At 37.8% G+C, this 14,118-nt stretch overlaps 1 protein-coding gene across 2 annotated transcripts in view; it reads right to left on the bottom strand.

Annotated features, from left to right (window-relative positions):
* The window catches only part of EAF2 (ELL associated factor 2), a 33,397-nt gene that overhangs the window by 8,771 nt on the left and 10,508 nt on the right, over positions 1-14,118 (bottom strand). Inside the window, exons 3-5 of one of the 2 annotated variants that reach the window (XM_041769536.1) lie at positions 8,146-8,282; positions 5,467-5,612; positions 1,331-1,591 (exon numbers count right to left, since the gene is read on the bottom strand). In XM_041769536.1, the coding sequence (XP_041625470.1) occupies positions 1,331-1,591; positions 5,467-5,612; positions 8,146-8,282 (544 nt within the window). The remainder of the gene's footprint in view (positions 1-1,330; positions 1,592-5,466; positions 5,613-8,145; positions 8,283-14,118) is intronic. The other variant, XM_041769547.1, reaches the window with a different exon arrangement.

Below are 14,118 nucleotides of genomic sequence, written 5' to 3' on the forward strand. Positions count from 1 at the left end.
GACAGAATAGATACTTCTCTTAAGAAGACATAAAAATGACTAACAGACACATGAAAAAATGCTCAACATCATTCATCATCAGGGAAATACAAATCAAAACCACCTTACACCTGTTAGAATGGCTAAAATTTGCAACTCAGGAAACAGTAGATGTTGGCAAGGATGTGGAGAAAGGGGAACTGTCTTACAGTGTTGGTGGCAATGCAAACTGATGTAGCCACTCTGGAAAAACTATATGGTGGTTCCTCAAAAAGTTAAAATTAAAACTACCTACAACCCAGCAATTGCACTAAGGGTATTTATCCAAAGGATACAAAAATAGTTATTCAAAGAGGCACATGCACCCCAATTTTATAACAGAACTACATACAATAGCCAAAACATGGGAAGAGCCCAAATGCCTATCAACTGATGAGTGGATAAAGATGATGTGATATGTATATATATGTATATACATATACATATACATATATACACATACATACACACACATATATATATACACACACACATACATATAAAATTATATTTTAGTTATGAAAAGATCAATATGGCTGCAATGTACATAAAGGATCAAAAATGGGTTTGAGTAGGTAAGTAGTAAACCAGTTAGAAACCACTGCAGAGTTAAAAGCAAGAAATAACAGCAAGTTGAACTAAAGTGATAGTAGTGGAGATGCAGAGAAGTAGATGAATTTGAGAAATATTAAGGAGGTAAAATAAACAGAACTTGATGAAAGATTGACTACACTGTAAAAATGAAGATGAAATAAATCGTTGCATACCATTAGGCTTCTAGATTGCATAATTAGATGAATCCTACCTTTCTCTAAGAGGAAACAGTGAGCCAATGATTATAAGTTGGTTTTGGGCAAAGTGAACTTGGGATGCCTTTATTAAAAGATGGTGTTGGACCTACCTGTTTCCAGAGCTCAGAGGTCTGGGTTGGAGATGCAGATTTATAAGCTATCTATATGTAAGTATTAATTATAGCAGAAATATGGAGGAGGTTATCTAGGGAAATAATGTGGAGTAAAAAGAAAAAAAGATCTAGAATTAAGGCTTGATGAACTCCACCTCTAATGACTGAGTAGAATATTCTAAACTGCCAAAGGATAGAGAGAAAAGTATCTAGAGAGATAGGAGAAAAACCAGTAAGACATTATGTCACAGAGTCAAAAGAAAAGGAGTAATTCAACAAAAAGGTAATGATTAATCATAGTATCAAATGAATAAGAGTTTTTCTCTTTATCCAAATTTTAGATCATAATTGCTACGATGACACTGTGAGTTCTTACTTTTCTAATTACTCATGTTTTTATATACTTACTTAAAGTATTCATCAGAAGGCCACTGTGGTCATGAGATCTATTCTGGCTGTCATCCATATAAGGAATCCTACCCTGTGGCATGGCAGACATGGCAGGATGTCCCGAGACATAATTCCCTGGATCAGAAGGAGAGGATCTGCATTCCTCATCATCTGAGTCACTGGAACTATCCTCACTGCTTGAAGATGATGAACTTCTGGAATCCGATGAACTATCACAACTACTCATCTGGTCCATTAGGCTAGCTTCTGCCTTCAGTTCTGAAAATAAATCAGAAATTAACTGATAGGTTAAATAAAATCAAATATAAATAATAAATAAAATTGGAATGTGTTAGCTTCTAACTGTTGAGGAATGAATGAAATTAAACATACATTTAGAGCATTTAAATCATTTTATTTAAAGAGCTTCTTATGGGGCACCTGTGGGTGGCTCAGTCAGTTAAGCGTCTGCCTTTGGTCATGATCAGGTCATGATCCCAGGGGTCCTGGGGTTGAGCCCCACATGGGACTCCCTGCTCAGTGGGGAGCCTGCTTCTTCCTTTCTTTCTGCCCCTTCCCCTCTAACTTGTGTGTACCCACACTCTCTCTCTCTCAAATAAATAAATAAAATCTTTAAGAAAAAAAAGCTCCCCTACCATTAAAAGACATAGGCAATGCTTAAATCTAAATACTACATTTATTATATCATTATACTTAAATATTTATATATTTCAAATAAAATAAAGAATGTAAAAAATTGAAACTGTAAAAATTAAAATCTATTTAGGTAGAAACCATCCTCCAATTCCTTCCTCTTACTCTCCCAATTCATAAAAGGCAATGCAATATGTACAGATGAATTTCTTTTTTTTTTTTCCGGCTTTTTTGACCTGCAATTGACATAAGTATTTATATTTACAGTGTACCAACAGGCTCCTGGCCCCAGTATAAGTGGCTCAACCTGAGAATATACTTCCTCTTGAACCAAGAATCTGGACATTCAATGTGAGCAGTTGAGTGACCCTGGATGGAGAGAGGTCCCATCTCTGATTGAGCAGTTTAAGGTGGTCAGGCTGGACAATGGAGGCCTCACAGAAGTATGCTGCAAGCATAGCAGCTCTGCTCTCTGGGCCAACCCTTCCCTGACAGAGTTTAGCCTTTGCACCAAAGAGCGGGGTGATGCCTGTATGTACCTAGTGCTCCAGGGCCTGCAGAGCCTCACCTGCGAGATACAGAAGCTCAGTCTCCAGAACTGCTGTCTGATGAAGGCTGGCTGTGGGGCCCTGCCCTGTATGCTGCACTCAGTGCCCATCCTGCATGAACTGCATCTCAGCGAGTGACAATCTGCTGATAGATGCTGGCTTGTAGCTGTTCTGCAAAGATCTCCTGGACTCCTGCTGCTACTTCAGCTGGAGTACTGCAACCTGACAGCTGCCAGTTGTGAGCCCTTAGCTGTGGTGTTCAAAGGCCAAGCAGCATTCAAGGAACTCATACTGAACAACAGCGACATCTGCCAGGCTGGTGTCTGAGTGCTGTACCAGGGCCTGGCAGACTCTGCCTGCCAGTGGAGATGGTCAAGCTGGAGAACTGCTGCCTCACATGGGCCCACGGTAAGGACCTGTGTGGTATTGTGACCTCCAATGTTTCACTGCAGGTGCTGGGCCTGGGTGACAAGCTGTGCCCCAAACTGCTATACCCCAGCTCCTGACTCAGGAACCTGTGGTTCTAAGATGTAACATCACAGCTAGAAGTTGCAGAGACCTTTGCTGCATCCTTAGGGCCAAGGAGAGCCTGAAGAGTCGAACCTAGTGGGGCAATGTCCTGGGGGGGCGAGAGTGCCTGGCTGCCATGTGAGAGTCTTTGGGAGACTGGCTGCCAGCTGCAGTACCCATGGGTAAAGTCCTGCAGCTTATGGCCATCTGCTATCACCACTCTGGTACCATGTTGATCCAAAACAGGATCTCTTGAGCTGCAGATGAGCAACAACAAGCTGGGGGATTCTAGAGTCCAGGGACTCCGCCAAGGCCTGTGCTAGCCCGGCACCATACTGGGAGTGCCCTGGCTGGGGGAATGCGACATGACCAACAGTGGCCACAGCAGCCTGACCTTGCTCCTGCTGGCCAACCTCAGCCTATATAAGCAGGACTTCAGGCAACAACTACTGGAACCTATACGCCATCTACTGGATGAAGGAGACAGAGAATTGTGTGCCAAGCCTGAAGTTCATCTCAGGAGTAGCTCCCTGCCCCAGCTTCTGAAGCTCTCCTGACAGGACCTACTCCGCAGGTAACTGACTGCTCCTAGGGTTCTCACTCTGTGTGTCCTAGCTTTAACTGAACAGAAACACTCAGACCAACTAACTTCTGGGAGAAAATTTTAGACATTTTATAATTATTAAATATTTTTTTATTTTTCACAGGAAGAAACAAATCCAAAATGTACAACTTAATGCTCTGATATACATTGTGAAATGATTGCGATAATCATGTTTTTCTTTAGATTTTATTTATTTATTCATGAGAGACACAGAGAGAGGCAGAGATATAGGCAGAGGGACCAGCAGGCTCCACACAGGGAGCCCAGTGTGGGACTAGATCCCAGGACCCCAGGATCACACCCTAAGCCGAAGGCAGACACTCAACCAATGAGCCACCCAGGCGTCCCATGACAATCATGTTAATTAACATCATCTCATAGTTTCCATTTATGTATGTGTATGTGTATGTGTGTGTGTGTGATGGGAATATATAAGATCTGCTGTCTTAGCAAATTTAGACACCGTATTACTGGCACAAAAATAGACACATAGATCAATAGAACAGAATAGAAAACCCAGAAATGAACTCATAACGTCGACAAAGCATGAAATAGTATCCAGTGGGAAAAAAGACAGTCTTTACAACAGTGTTGGAAAAATTGGACAGCAACATGCAGAAAAATGAAACTGGACCATTTTCTTACACCATACACAAAAATGAATGTTAAGTAGATTAAAGACCTAAGCATGAGACATGAAACCGTTAAAATCTGAGAGGAGAACACAGGCAGTAACCTCTTTGACATTGGCCATAGCAACTTCTTACTAGATACGTCTCCTAAGGGAAGGGAAACAAAAGCAAAAATAAACTATTAGGACTTTGTCAAAATAAAAAGCTTCTGCACAGCAAAGGAAACAATAAAACTGAAAGGCAACCTGTGGAATCAGAGAAGATAGTTGCAAATAACATATCTGATAAAGGGTTAGTATCCAAAATATATAAAGAACTTATTAAACTCAACACCCCCAAAACAATAATCCAATTAAATATCAGGCAGAAGACATGAATAGACATTTTTCTAAAGAAGACATGCAGATGGCTAACAGACCCATGAAAAGATATTCAACATCATTCATCATCAGGGAAATACAAATCAAAACTACAGTGAGACCTCATACCTGTCAGAATGGCTAAAATTAACACCACAGGAAACAACAGTTATTGGTAAGGATGTGGAGAAAGGGGAACCCTTTACAGTGTTGGTGGGAATGCAAACTGGTGCAGCCACTCTGGAAAACAGTATGGAGGTTCCTCAAGAAGTTAAAAATAGAGCTACCCTAGATCCAGCAATTGCATTACTAGGTATTTACCCAAAGGATACAAAAATACTGATTTGAAGGGGCACATGCATCCCGATGTTTATAGCATTATCAGCAACAGCCAAATCATGGAATCAGCCCAAATGTCCATCAACCGATAAATGGATAAAGATGATACGGTGTGTGTGTGTGTGTATACAATTGGAGAACTACTCGCAAATTATGAAGGAAGAGTACAGAAGCAAATACACTGTGACCAGGTGACCAGAGTTCTACTCCTCCCACAACTGCTATACCACCAACATCCAACTTGAACCTAGAAAAAAATGGAGATTTAAGTTTCCTTACTTTCAAAGTGACTATATCTCCCTAGAAACACCTTCCTGCTGAGAAGTGAGCAGTAATTCAGAAGAACTTACTGTATCTTATTACATCTCCTCACTTCACTATTGAAGTGAGGACACTTTTGATGTCAAAAAGTGTCAAAGTTAGACCCATTGTTAATTAAAATGAAAAATTTCACCTGACATTTCTTAGTAATGTCTTACAATGGGTATTATACACACTTAGATTTTACCTCTTTCGATATCATCCATTGGAGATGCTGGGGACAGTTTGTCTTCAGATGGAGAATGTTTCACAAGATTCGGAGTCCTAGCTGAATTCCGCATTTGTTGCTGGTGTTGCTCTATGCGATACTGAATTTTACTACTTCCTTCAAATCTGCAATTAAGAATATAAAAGGTCAAAACAGGGGTGATTGAAATTTAACAACTGCAACTTACAAAGTTACTAAAATTGACCACTTGTTTCCCTAGAGATCCTTAAAATGAAATCCAAAAATTAAAACATTAATTTAGCTCATTATTTAACAAATATGTTTTTTTAAAAAAAGATTTTATTTATTTATTCATGAGAAACACAGAGAGGGGAGAGAGAGAGGCAGAGACACAAGCAGAGGGAAAAGCAGACTCCACACAGGGAGCCCAATGTGGGACTCGATCCCGGGTCTCCAGGATCACGTCCTGGGCTGAAGGTGGTGCTAAACTGCTGAGCCACCCGGGCTGCCCAACAAATATGTATTTAACAAATACTTATTGAATCCTATTATATACATGACATATACACAGATCCAATAAGGGATACAAATGTAACAAAAACAAAACTACTGCTCAAAACTGAAGAGATGAGACATACACAAATTAAATAAACTGAAATGATACATATGTATATAACAAATATAATTCCCTAAATTCTAAAATTATCATTTCTGTTAAAGTCAAATCACTTTCACATTTTTCTTTTTTTCTTAAAGATTTTATTTACTTATTTGAGAGACCGAGATAGCAAGAGAAAGCACAGTGATGAAGGGCAGGGGGAAAGGGAGAAGTAGGCTCCCCGCTGAGCAGGGAGCCCCGATATGGGCTCAATCCTGGGACCCCAGGATCATGACCTAAGTGGAAGGCAGATGCTTAACTGACTGAGCCACCCAGGCATTCATTTTCATTTTTCATTCCTAACTTTAAGACATGTTACTAAAGGAGATTCATATACTTTCTTTTGAATACTTTTAAGAGTATAAAATGTAGTTATGCTTGATTTCTGTCTCTTCCATTTCCAGTTACCAAATCCTGTCATTTTTACCTTCACATTGTTATTTTCATCCCTACTTTCAAAAATCATGGTTTATGCATTTTTCTGTTTCCCACATTGTTTCATTTTACTCAACTTGTTTGGTAGATTGTTTAAAATATATATATAAGTATGTCAATCTACTTTTCATGGGCACAGAAATCTCTGCTCTATTCAAAGAGGTCTTACTCACTGGCTTCAAATAAGTCAAATATATTCCTGCATTCAAACCTTGCCTACAACTTCATCTTCTCTGTGATATTTTCCAAACTTTCCTACTAATAGAAATTACTAGCACAGGGAGGGGATAATAAAAATAGAGCTTCCCAGGGTCCTTCTTTGATCTGAAGTTAGATCTGGGAACTCATTTTTAACAAGCACCCATGGTAATTCTTATCACCAAGTATATTTGGTGGAAAAAAAAACCCAAATCTTTTTTTTCTTTTTCTTTAAAGTTTTTATTTAAATTCTAGTTAGATGTACAGTGTAATACTAGTTTCCAAGTATATAATTTAGTGATTTATCACATACATACTACACCCAGTGCTCATTACAAGTGCTCTCCTAAATCCCCATCACCCATTTAACCCATCCCTCCCTCACCTCCCCCCATCAGTTTGTCCTCTATAGTTAAGAGTCTGAAACTTGGTTTTCTTCTCTCTTTTTCCCATGATTGTTTGTTTTGTTTCTTAAATTCCACATATGAGTGAAATCATATGTTATTTGTCTCTCTCTGACTTAATTCACTTAGCATAACACTCTCTAGCTTCATCCATGTTATTGCAAGTGGCAAGATTTCATTCTTTTTTATGGCTGGGTAATATTACATTATAGATATAGAGATAGATAGATAGATAGATAGATAGATAGATAGATAGATAGATCTTGACCACCATTGACCATTCATCAGCTCAGTGGGTTTTTGGGCTCTTTCCATATTTTGGCTATCTGTTGATAATGCTGCTATAAACATCAGAGTACATGTATCCCTTCGAATTCTTAACCTCAAGACATCAGTAAGACCTCCCTAAAACCTCCAATCAATGATACCTTTCCCCTTCCTTTAGGTTCTAGAACAACTTTTGTCTATGCCATTTTTATGGCTTTTAGTGTACTTCCTTTATATTACACGATAATGTACCACCTATCTGCAAATAAGAATTTTAGATGGATATATTCTTACTGACTTTTTAAATGGAATGATCTGTTAATCCAATTAAAATGCAGGGTTAGTATTTGTATTTGTATAGGAAACTTTCATTTTCCTAGTGCCTTACATATTCTAGGTGCTAAATAAATTTTCACTAATGAAGATGGAATGATTTTGGAGAGTTTTTAATGGCTCAGTTTAATTCTATGAAAGCATCTACAGTAGAATAAAAGGTATACCTGTACGTATAGAAAATATTCAGAAACAAAAAGGCTTTTATATATCATAGGAAGAGGTGGTAAAAGCTTTTGGCTAAGGGTCTCTACCAAATTTAAACTTGGAAAAAGATTTAAACATTTTTGTGCCACGCAGAAACAATCCTTATAAAATAATGTGACTTAGTCCAATAATTCTTTTCACTGACATTTCCTTTGCAATTTATATGTTGATAAAATAATTTAATTAATGACATACCTTGTTTTTTTTACAGTGATGTTGCTGCTGAGTTTTTCTAGCCGACATTCTCCAGTGTCATGGTTAATAATTAAAATGCATTCCTTTAAGTAAGGTTTCTTTGAACCCTTGAAAACAGTTACTGGTGGAGTTGACCCCTGTTTAAAAAGTTAATTATAATTACTTGAAATTTATCACATAAATTTAGTTGGGAGGGCCTTTGGGATCTTCTGTGTTTCTCAATTTATGTTATACCTCAAGTCACCTAACTACCTAAGTTTATTACTCTAACAACAAGGATTCATAGTAAAAAAGATAGAGATAAAGCAAGGCTGAGGTCTCAAATCTGCTATTTTTGAGGAAAGGGAAGAGGAAGCACTTGCCCTGAGTCATTAAAGATTTGTTACATTGGGCCTACAACAGGCAATTGGGATTCAATTTTAATGCAACCAATACATTTTATGGATAAGGGAACAAAAGCCCTGAATCATATTGCCTACCCACCCTCTTCTTCCTTCATAAGTTTTTAAAACCTGGTATTTTCTTAAAGTGGTGCTTCCCTATGCAGATCACCTGTTATATTAAACCCACTGATTAATTTTAGCATCATTAAAAGTGGGACAATCAGACATTATATGCTTCATGATGTGATATAAAAGCAGCATCACCTATCAAGTATTCTTGCCTAAGCACGTGCGCACACACACACACACACACACACACACAGAATCTAACTCTTATCAAGCCTTTAGAGATAACTATCCATTTATAGGAAATATAAGGAATAGAGGAGCGGATGAGTAAGATACCTCTGAATAATAATCCAAGGACTCAAATTACAGTTGATAAGAGATTTGTGCAACATTCCTTTTAAAGATATTTGTATTCCTACTTAGAATAGATCTTAAAAATATAATACTTATTGTACTTTGAGTTCCTGAAAAATAAAGGACTGGAACATAATTTCTTTTATTGCTCCTAGCACCTAAGGTACAAACCCTTCACAGATACTAAATGGATGCTGAATATGAACAGTATGAACATTTTGATCCTAAGTAACAAGTTAAATAACTGCCTTCTCTATAACTGCCTTCCACAACTTGTTCAAGTTTTTAAAAAGTAAAGTTATTTTCCTTATTAAATTGAGCACCATTTCTTTTTTAAACTTGAATTACTGCCCATTTCCTTATTCCACACTTCAAGAAAGGGGTATTAAAGTATTAAAGTGCCAGGAAACTCCTAAGCATATAAACTATCTTTGCCTCTAAACTATTTTGTGAGCAAATGAAATTTAAATCAGAGGCAGCCTGAAAGATAAGGACTTAGCCACTGTGAGAACTGGGGGAAGAGGGTTCTAGGGAAAGGGCATAGCAAGTGCAAAGGATTTGAGGCCAGAAAGATGAAGTGAGGGGCAAAGGGTGTGGGAGAGCTTGGGTGGATGGATGAGTGCTAGATCCTGAAGGGTCTTCCTGGCCATGGGGAGGGTTTGAGATTTTTTTGAGAGTCATGAGAAGCATTTGGAGGCCTCTAAGCTGAAGAATGACCATTCATTCATACATAGCATGGGAGAACACATGCAAGCAGGGGGTAGGGCAGAAGGAGAGGAAGAGAGTGAATCCTAAGCAGCCTTCATGCTTAGTGTGTAGGCTGGTGTGGGGCTGGATCTCAGGACCTTGAGATTGTGACCTGCGCTGAAATCAAGAGTCTGATGCTTAACCAACTGAGCCACCCAGGTGCACTTAGAATTACCTTTTAAAAAGACCACCTTGGGCAGCCCCAGTGGCTCAGTGGTTTAGCGCCACCTTTGGCCCGGGGCATGATCCTGGAGACCTGGGATCAAGTCCCACATCGGGCTCCCTGCATGGAGCCTGCTTCTCCCTCTGCCTCTCTTTCTGTGTCTCTCATGAGTAAGTAAATAAAGTCTTTTAAAATAAATAAATAAATAAATAAATAAATAAATAAATAAATATAAAAAGACCACCTTGTAAAAACATATGTGAACTTCTACAGAGTGCTAAACACTGTTCCAAGTATTTTGTGTGTATAATATTAAACTCATTCAACCCTCAAGAAAACCCAAACTACTGAATACTACCAATTATCTCTATATTTACTGCTATTACACAACTTCAGAACCCAGTCATCATCTCACCTAGGTTACTGTTAATCCTTCTCTCTACCCTCCTTCCAGTTTTGTCCCCCATTTGCTGACAGGAAAAAATCTGATCATGCCTGATTATGAATACCAGGAAAGGAAATTAACCAGTAATGGAAGGGAAAATTACAACCATACTCCCAAATAGGAGGGGGGAAAAAGAAGAGATACTTAATGAAACTAATAAAAACAAATGAGAGAAAAATTAAAATAACTAATAAAAATACTATAAGGTGATAGATATAAAAATCTAGTACATTAGCTTTTAACTAAATGGAGATAAAGTTAAGTTCTCCTAATAAAAACAGAAAGTGTTGAACTGGGTTTAAAAATAAAACAGAATAGGAGTACCTGGGTGGCTCAGTCAGTTCAGTGCCAGACTCTTGATTTTGTCTCAGGTCATGATCTCAGAGTCATGATCTCAGGGTTGTAAGACTGAGCCCCACATTAGGCCCTATGCTCAGTGCAGAGTCTGCTTGGGATTCTCTCTCTCCCTCTCCTTCTGCTCTTATCTCTGCTCGAGTGCTCTTTTTCTCTAAAAAATAAACTTAAAAAAGTGAAACAGAATATTCTCTTAACAAAAGATATACTGAAAACAAAATGTCAGCTAAATAAAAGAGACACGGAAATTCCATGAACATGCAAATCAAAAGAAAGCCAGGGTGGCAATATTAATATCAGACAAGAAAGTACTTAAGCTTAAAATCACAAGAACAGGATTAAAAGATATATACAATAAAAAGATACAATTCATTAAAAAATATAACTGTAATAGGATGTTAAAATAGAACCAGTCCTAAAATAGACTGAGGTCCGAGTGTGGTGGGCTATTCTCTCATTTGAGCTAAATACTCGGTGGATGGAACCAAACCAAGTTTATCTTGGGAGGGATGTTGCCCAACAGTTTGGTTTAGAGTAACATAGTAGTGCATCTGACATTCAGAACTTTCACAAGTCCAGCATTTGGGGTCATAAGCAATCATTAGAGATACATTTCCTACATAAAGGAAGTGCAGATGGAAGGAGTGGACTATTTCATTGAGGCTCACAAAAGTGTCCTCAAGATAGGATCAGCACTAAAGAATGCCAAACTTGTCAGCACCATTGGACAGCACCAATGACAAATCATAACAGTTAATTCAGTTTTTTCCCTTCAAAATTTAACATTTTGAAATTTTATAGTAGTCAACCATAGAAAATTGTTTTTTTTTTAAAAGATTTTATGTATTTATTCATGAGAGACACAGAGAGAGAGGCAGTGACATAGGCAGAGGGAGAAGCAGGCTTCTCGAGGGCAGCCCGATGTGGAACTCAATTCTGGGACTCCGGGACCATGCCCTGAGCCAAAGGCAGATGCTCAACCACTAAGACACCCAGGCGTCCCCATAGAGAATTATTTGTAAGGAAGAGAGATTTGTAAATGCCCAATATTAACCAGATTAGCAGCTTTCATTTTCATTAGTTTCTTCTACTTGATACTACCAAAGAAAATCTAGAGGAATGAAAATTAGAAAAATCTACCCTATGAAGGAACTGCCAGAAACTGATGGGACTCTTAAATGTATAGTATAATAAAAGTTCCACTTTATAGGATGACTTCTAGTTTCTAGCCATTTTTACTCAGATAATGAAAAGCAAGTTCATAAAGAAAACAGAGAATCTAAATGCTTTAAACTAACAATCATTACATTTCCACAAAATTAAGAACTCTGAAGAAATGTAAACCTCTTACTTGTTTAAAGAAGTTTTTTAACTATGGGAAGAAAATCCACAAAGTGTATATGAGAATGTAATTTCTATTCTTATTCATAATTGTTCTAGGACTGTATGGCCAGCAGGAAAAAAAAATATTGGCTTTCTACAGGTGGTAATTTTAACTATTTTCTTTCAACTATCTAAAAGAGTTATAGGATAAAGTTTAAATTCTTTTGCATTACAGATTAAGCCCTTTTTTATCTGATTCCTAAATACCTTTCCATCTCCCACTATGTCCCTAGTGGACTCCTTCTGGTCTAGCGACAGTGGTTTATATGTAGTTCTTCAAATGTAACAGACTCTTTTGTTGCCTTGTCTTAGCCCATGTCTTTTTCTTTTCTCTGCCTAAAATGTCTTCCCTCTTTCCTTTACCTAATTTCAACTCTTCTTCAAGACAGCATACCTTGGCATCTCTTCTTTTTCTGTTGACTGAGTTCTCTTCTGCATTTCCATAATATCCTGTGTATACCTCTGTGACAATCCTTACATTTCTCTATTTTCATCATTTATTTCCTGTCTTCCTCATTAAATGGTAATATTTTTCAGGACAATGACTATGTTTAGTCAATAACCACATAGCACAGGAGTTATCACACAGAAGGCATATGTATATATAGTCCATCTGTCTCTCTTTCTCATGCATATATATATACACACACAAATATTGAGACATATTCTTTTTGTATATTTCTGGTGGAATGGGGTGCAGGGGTATTACTTCTTCCCAAATTACTTTTTTTGCTGTTTCAGAAATTTACAATTTGAAGGCTTGAAAACTTCCTTCTAGAACTGTCATTCCCTAAAGAGGTATTTCTTTTTTTTAATAAAAAGATCTTATTTATTTATTAGAGAGAGAAAGAGAGCGAGAGCGCAAGCAGGTGGAGTGGCAGGCAGAGGGAGAGAGAAAAGCAGGCTCCCCACTGAGTGGAAAGCCCAGCATGGGGTTTGATCTCAGGACCCTGGGATCATAACCTGAGCTGAAGACAGATGCTTAAACAACTGAGCCACCCAGGCCCCACTCTAAAGAGATATTTCAATTGAGATCATAATCATATACAAGGTAGATGGTAACCCTTGCTTAAAGGATATATGCAAATAAGAAAGGTTAATTAATAAATGTAAGAATTCCCCCCTGCTTGTAATAGAAAAGCAGTGCAAGGAATGAGGTTGGAAGGATTGTAATTTAAGAAAAGAATATTCTACATGGGAAAGAAGAACCTAGCTAAAGTTTTTTTTGCAAACCAATCATCACTGATCAATAATCCTATGACTTGACACCAGGCTAGGGGTACCTGTTATCAACTGAGGGCTTTTCAATAACTTTTAGAAGTCAGAGGATGGCTTAAGTTTTTCTTTAAAGAGGATAATAAAGCAAAAAAGGCTTAGATTTATGGGAACTAAATTTCTTTTTTTTTTTTTAAAGGTTTTATTTATTTATTCATGAGAGAGAGAGAGAGAGAGAGAGAGGCAGAGACGCAGAGACACAGGCAAAGGGAGAAGCAGGTTCCATGCAGGGAGCCCGACATGGGACTCGATCCTGGGTCTCCAGGATCACGCCCTGGGCTGAAGATGGCACTAAACCGCTGAGCCACCCGGGCAGCCAGGGAACTAAATTTCTAAACTGTTTTAGAGATGCCAGTTTTTCCATTACAGAGTAATACAAAGGTTTATTCATCCATATGTCTTACACTGAACTGGTTTTTCATTTCCTTCAGTTTATAAGGGAGCAAATGTGAAGTCTCCACCACAAATTTAATTAACCTTAGGTAAACTTCCAGAGGCCATAAATGATACAGTCTGATATAATAGAGGGGTCTCAATAAAAGTGTTGACTGATAAAAATAAGAAAAGATAGAAGACTAGAGGATAGAGCATTTCCTTGCTCTACCTCTAATCACAACAAATCATCTCATAAATACATATAAGGGAATGCAGATGAACTGGCACAAAACCATTTCCTTTAAAAAATTAAACAAAAAAATCTCAGCCCAGTGCTTTCTCTATATGTTAAAATACAAAGTTACCATACCTGTGCTCTCTGAGAATAGATCAAGTCAGTGTAAAAGAAAAAAAAGAAACAAGTT

The sequence above is a fragment of the Vulpes lagopus genome, chromosome 1, assembly GCF_018345385.1.
Source record: "Vulpes lagopus strain Blue_001 chromosome 1, ASM1834538v1, whole genome shotgun sequence".
NCBI classification, from domain to species: domain Eukaryota; kingdom Metazoa; phylum Chordata; class Mammalia; order Carnivora; family Canidae; genus Vulpes; species Vulpes lagopus.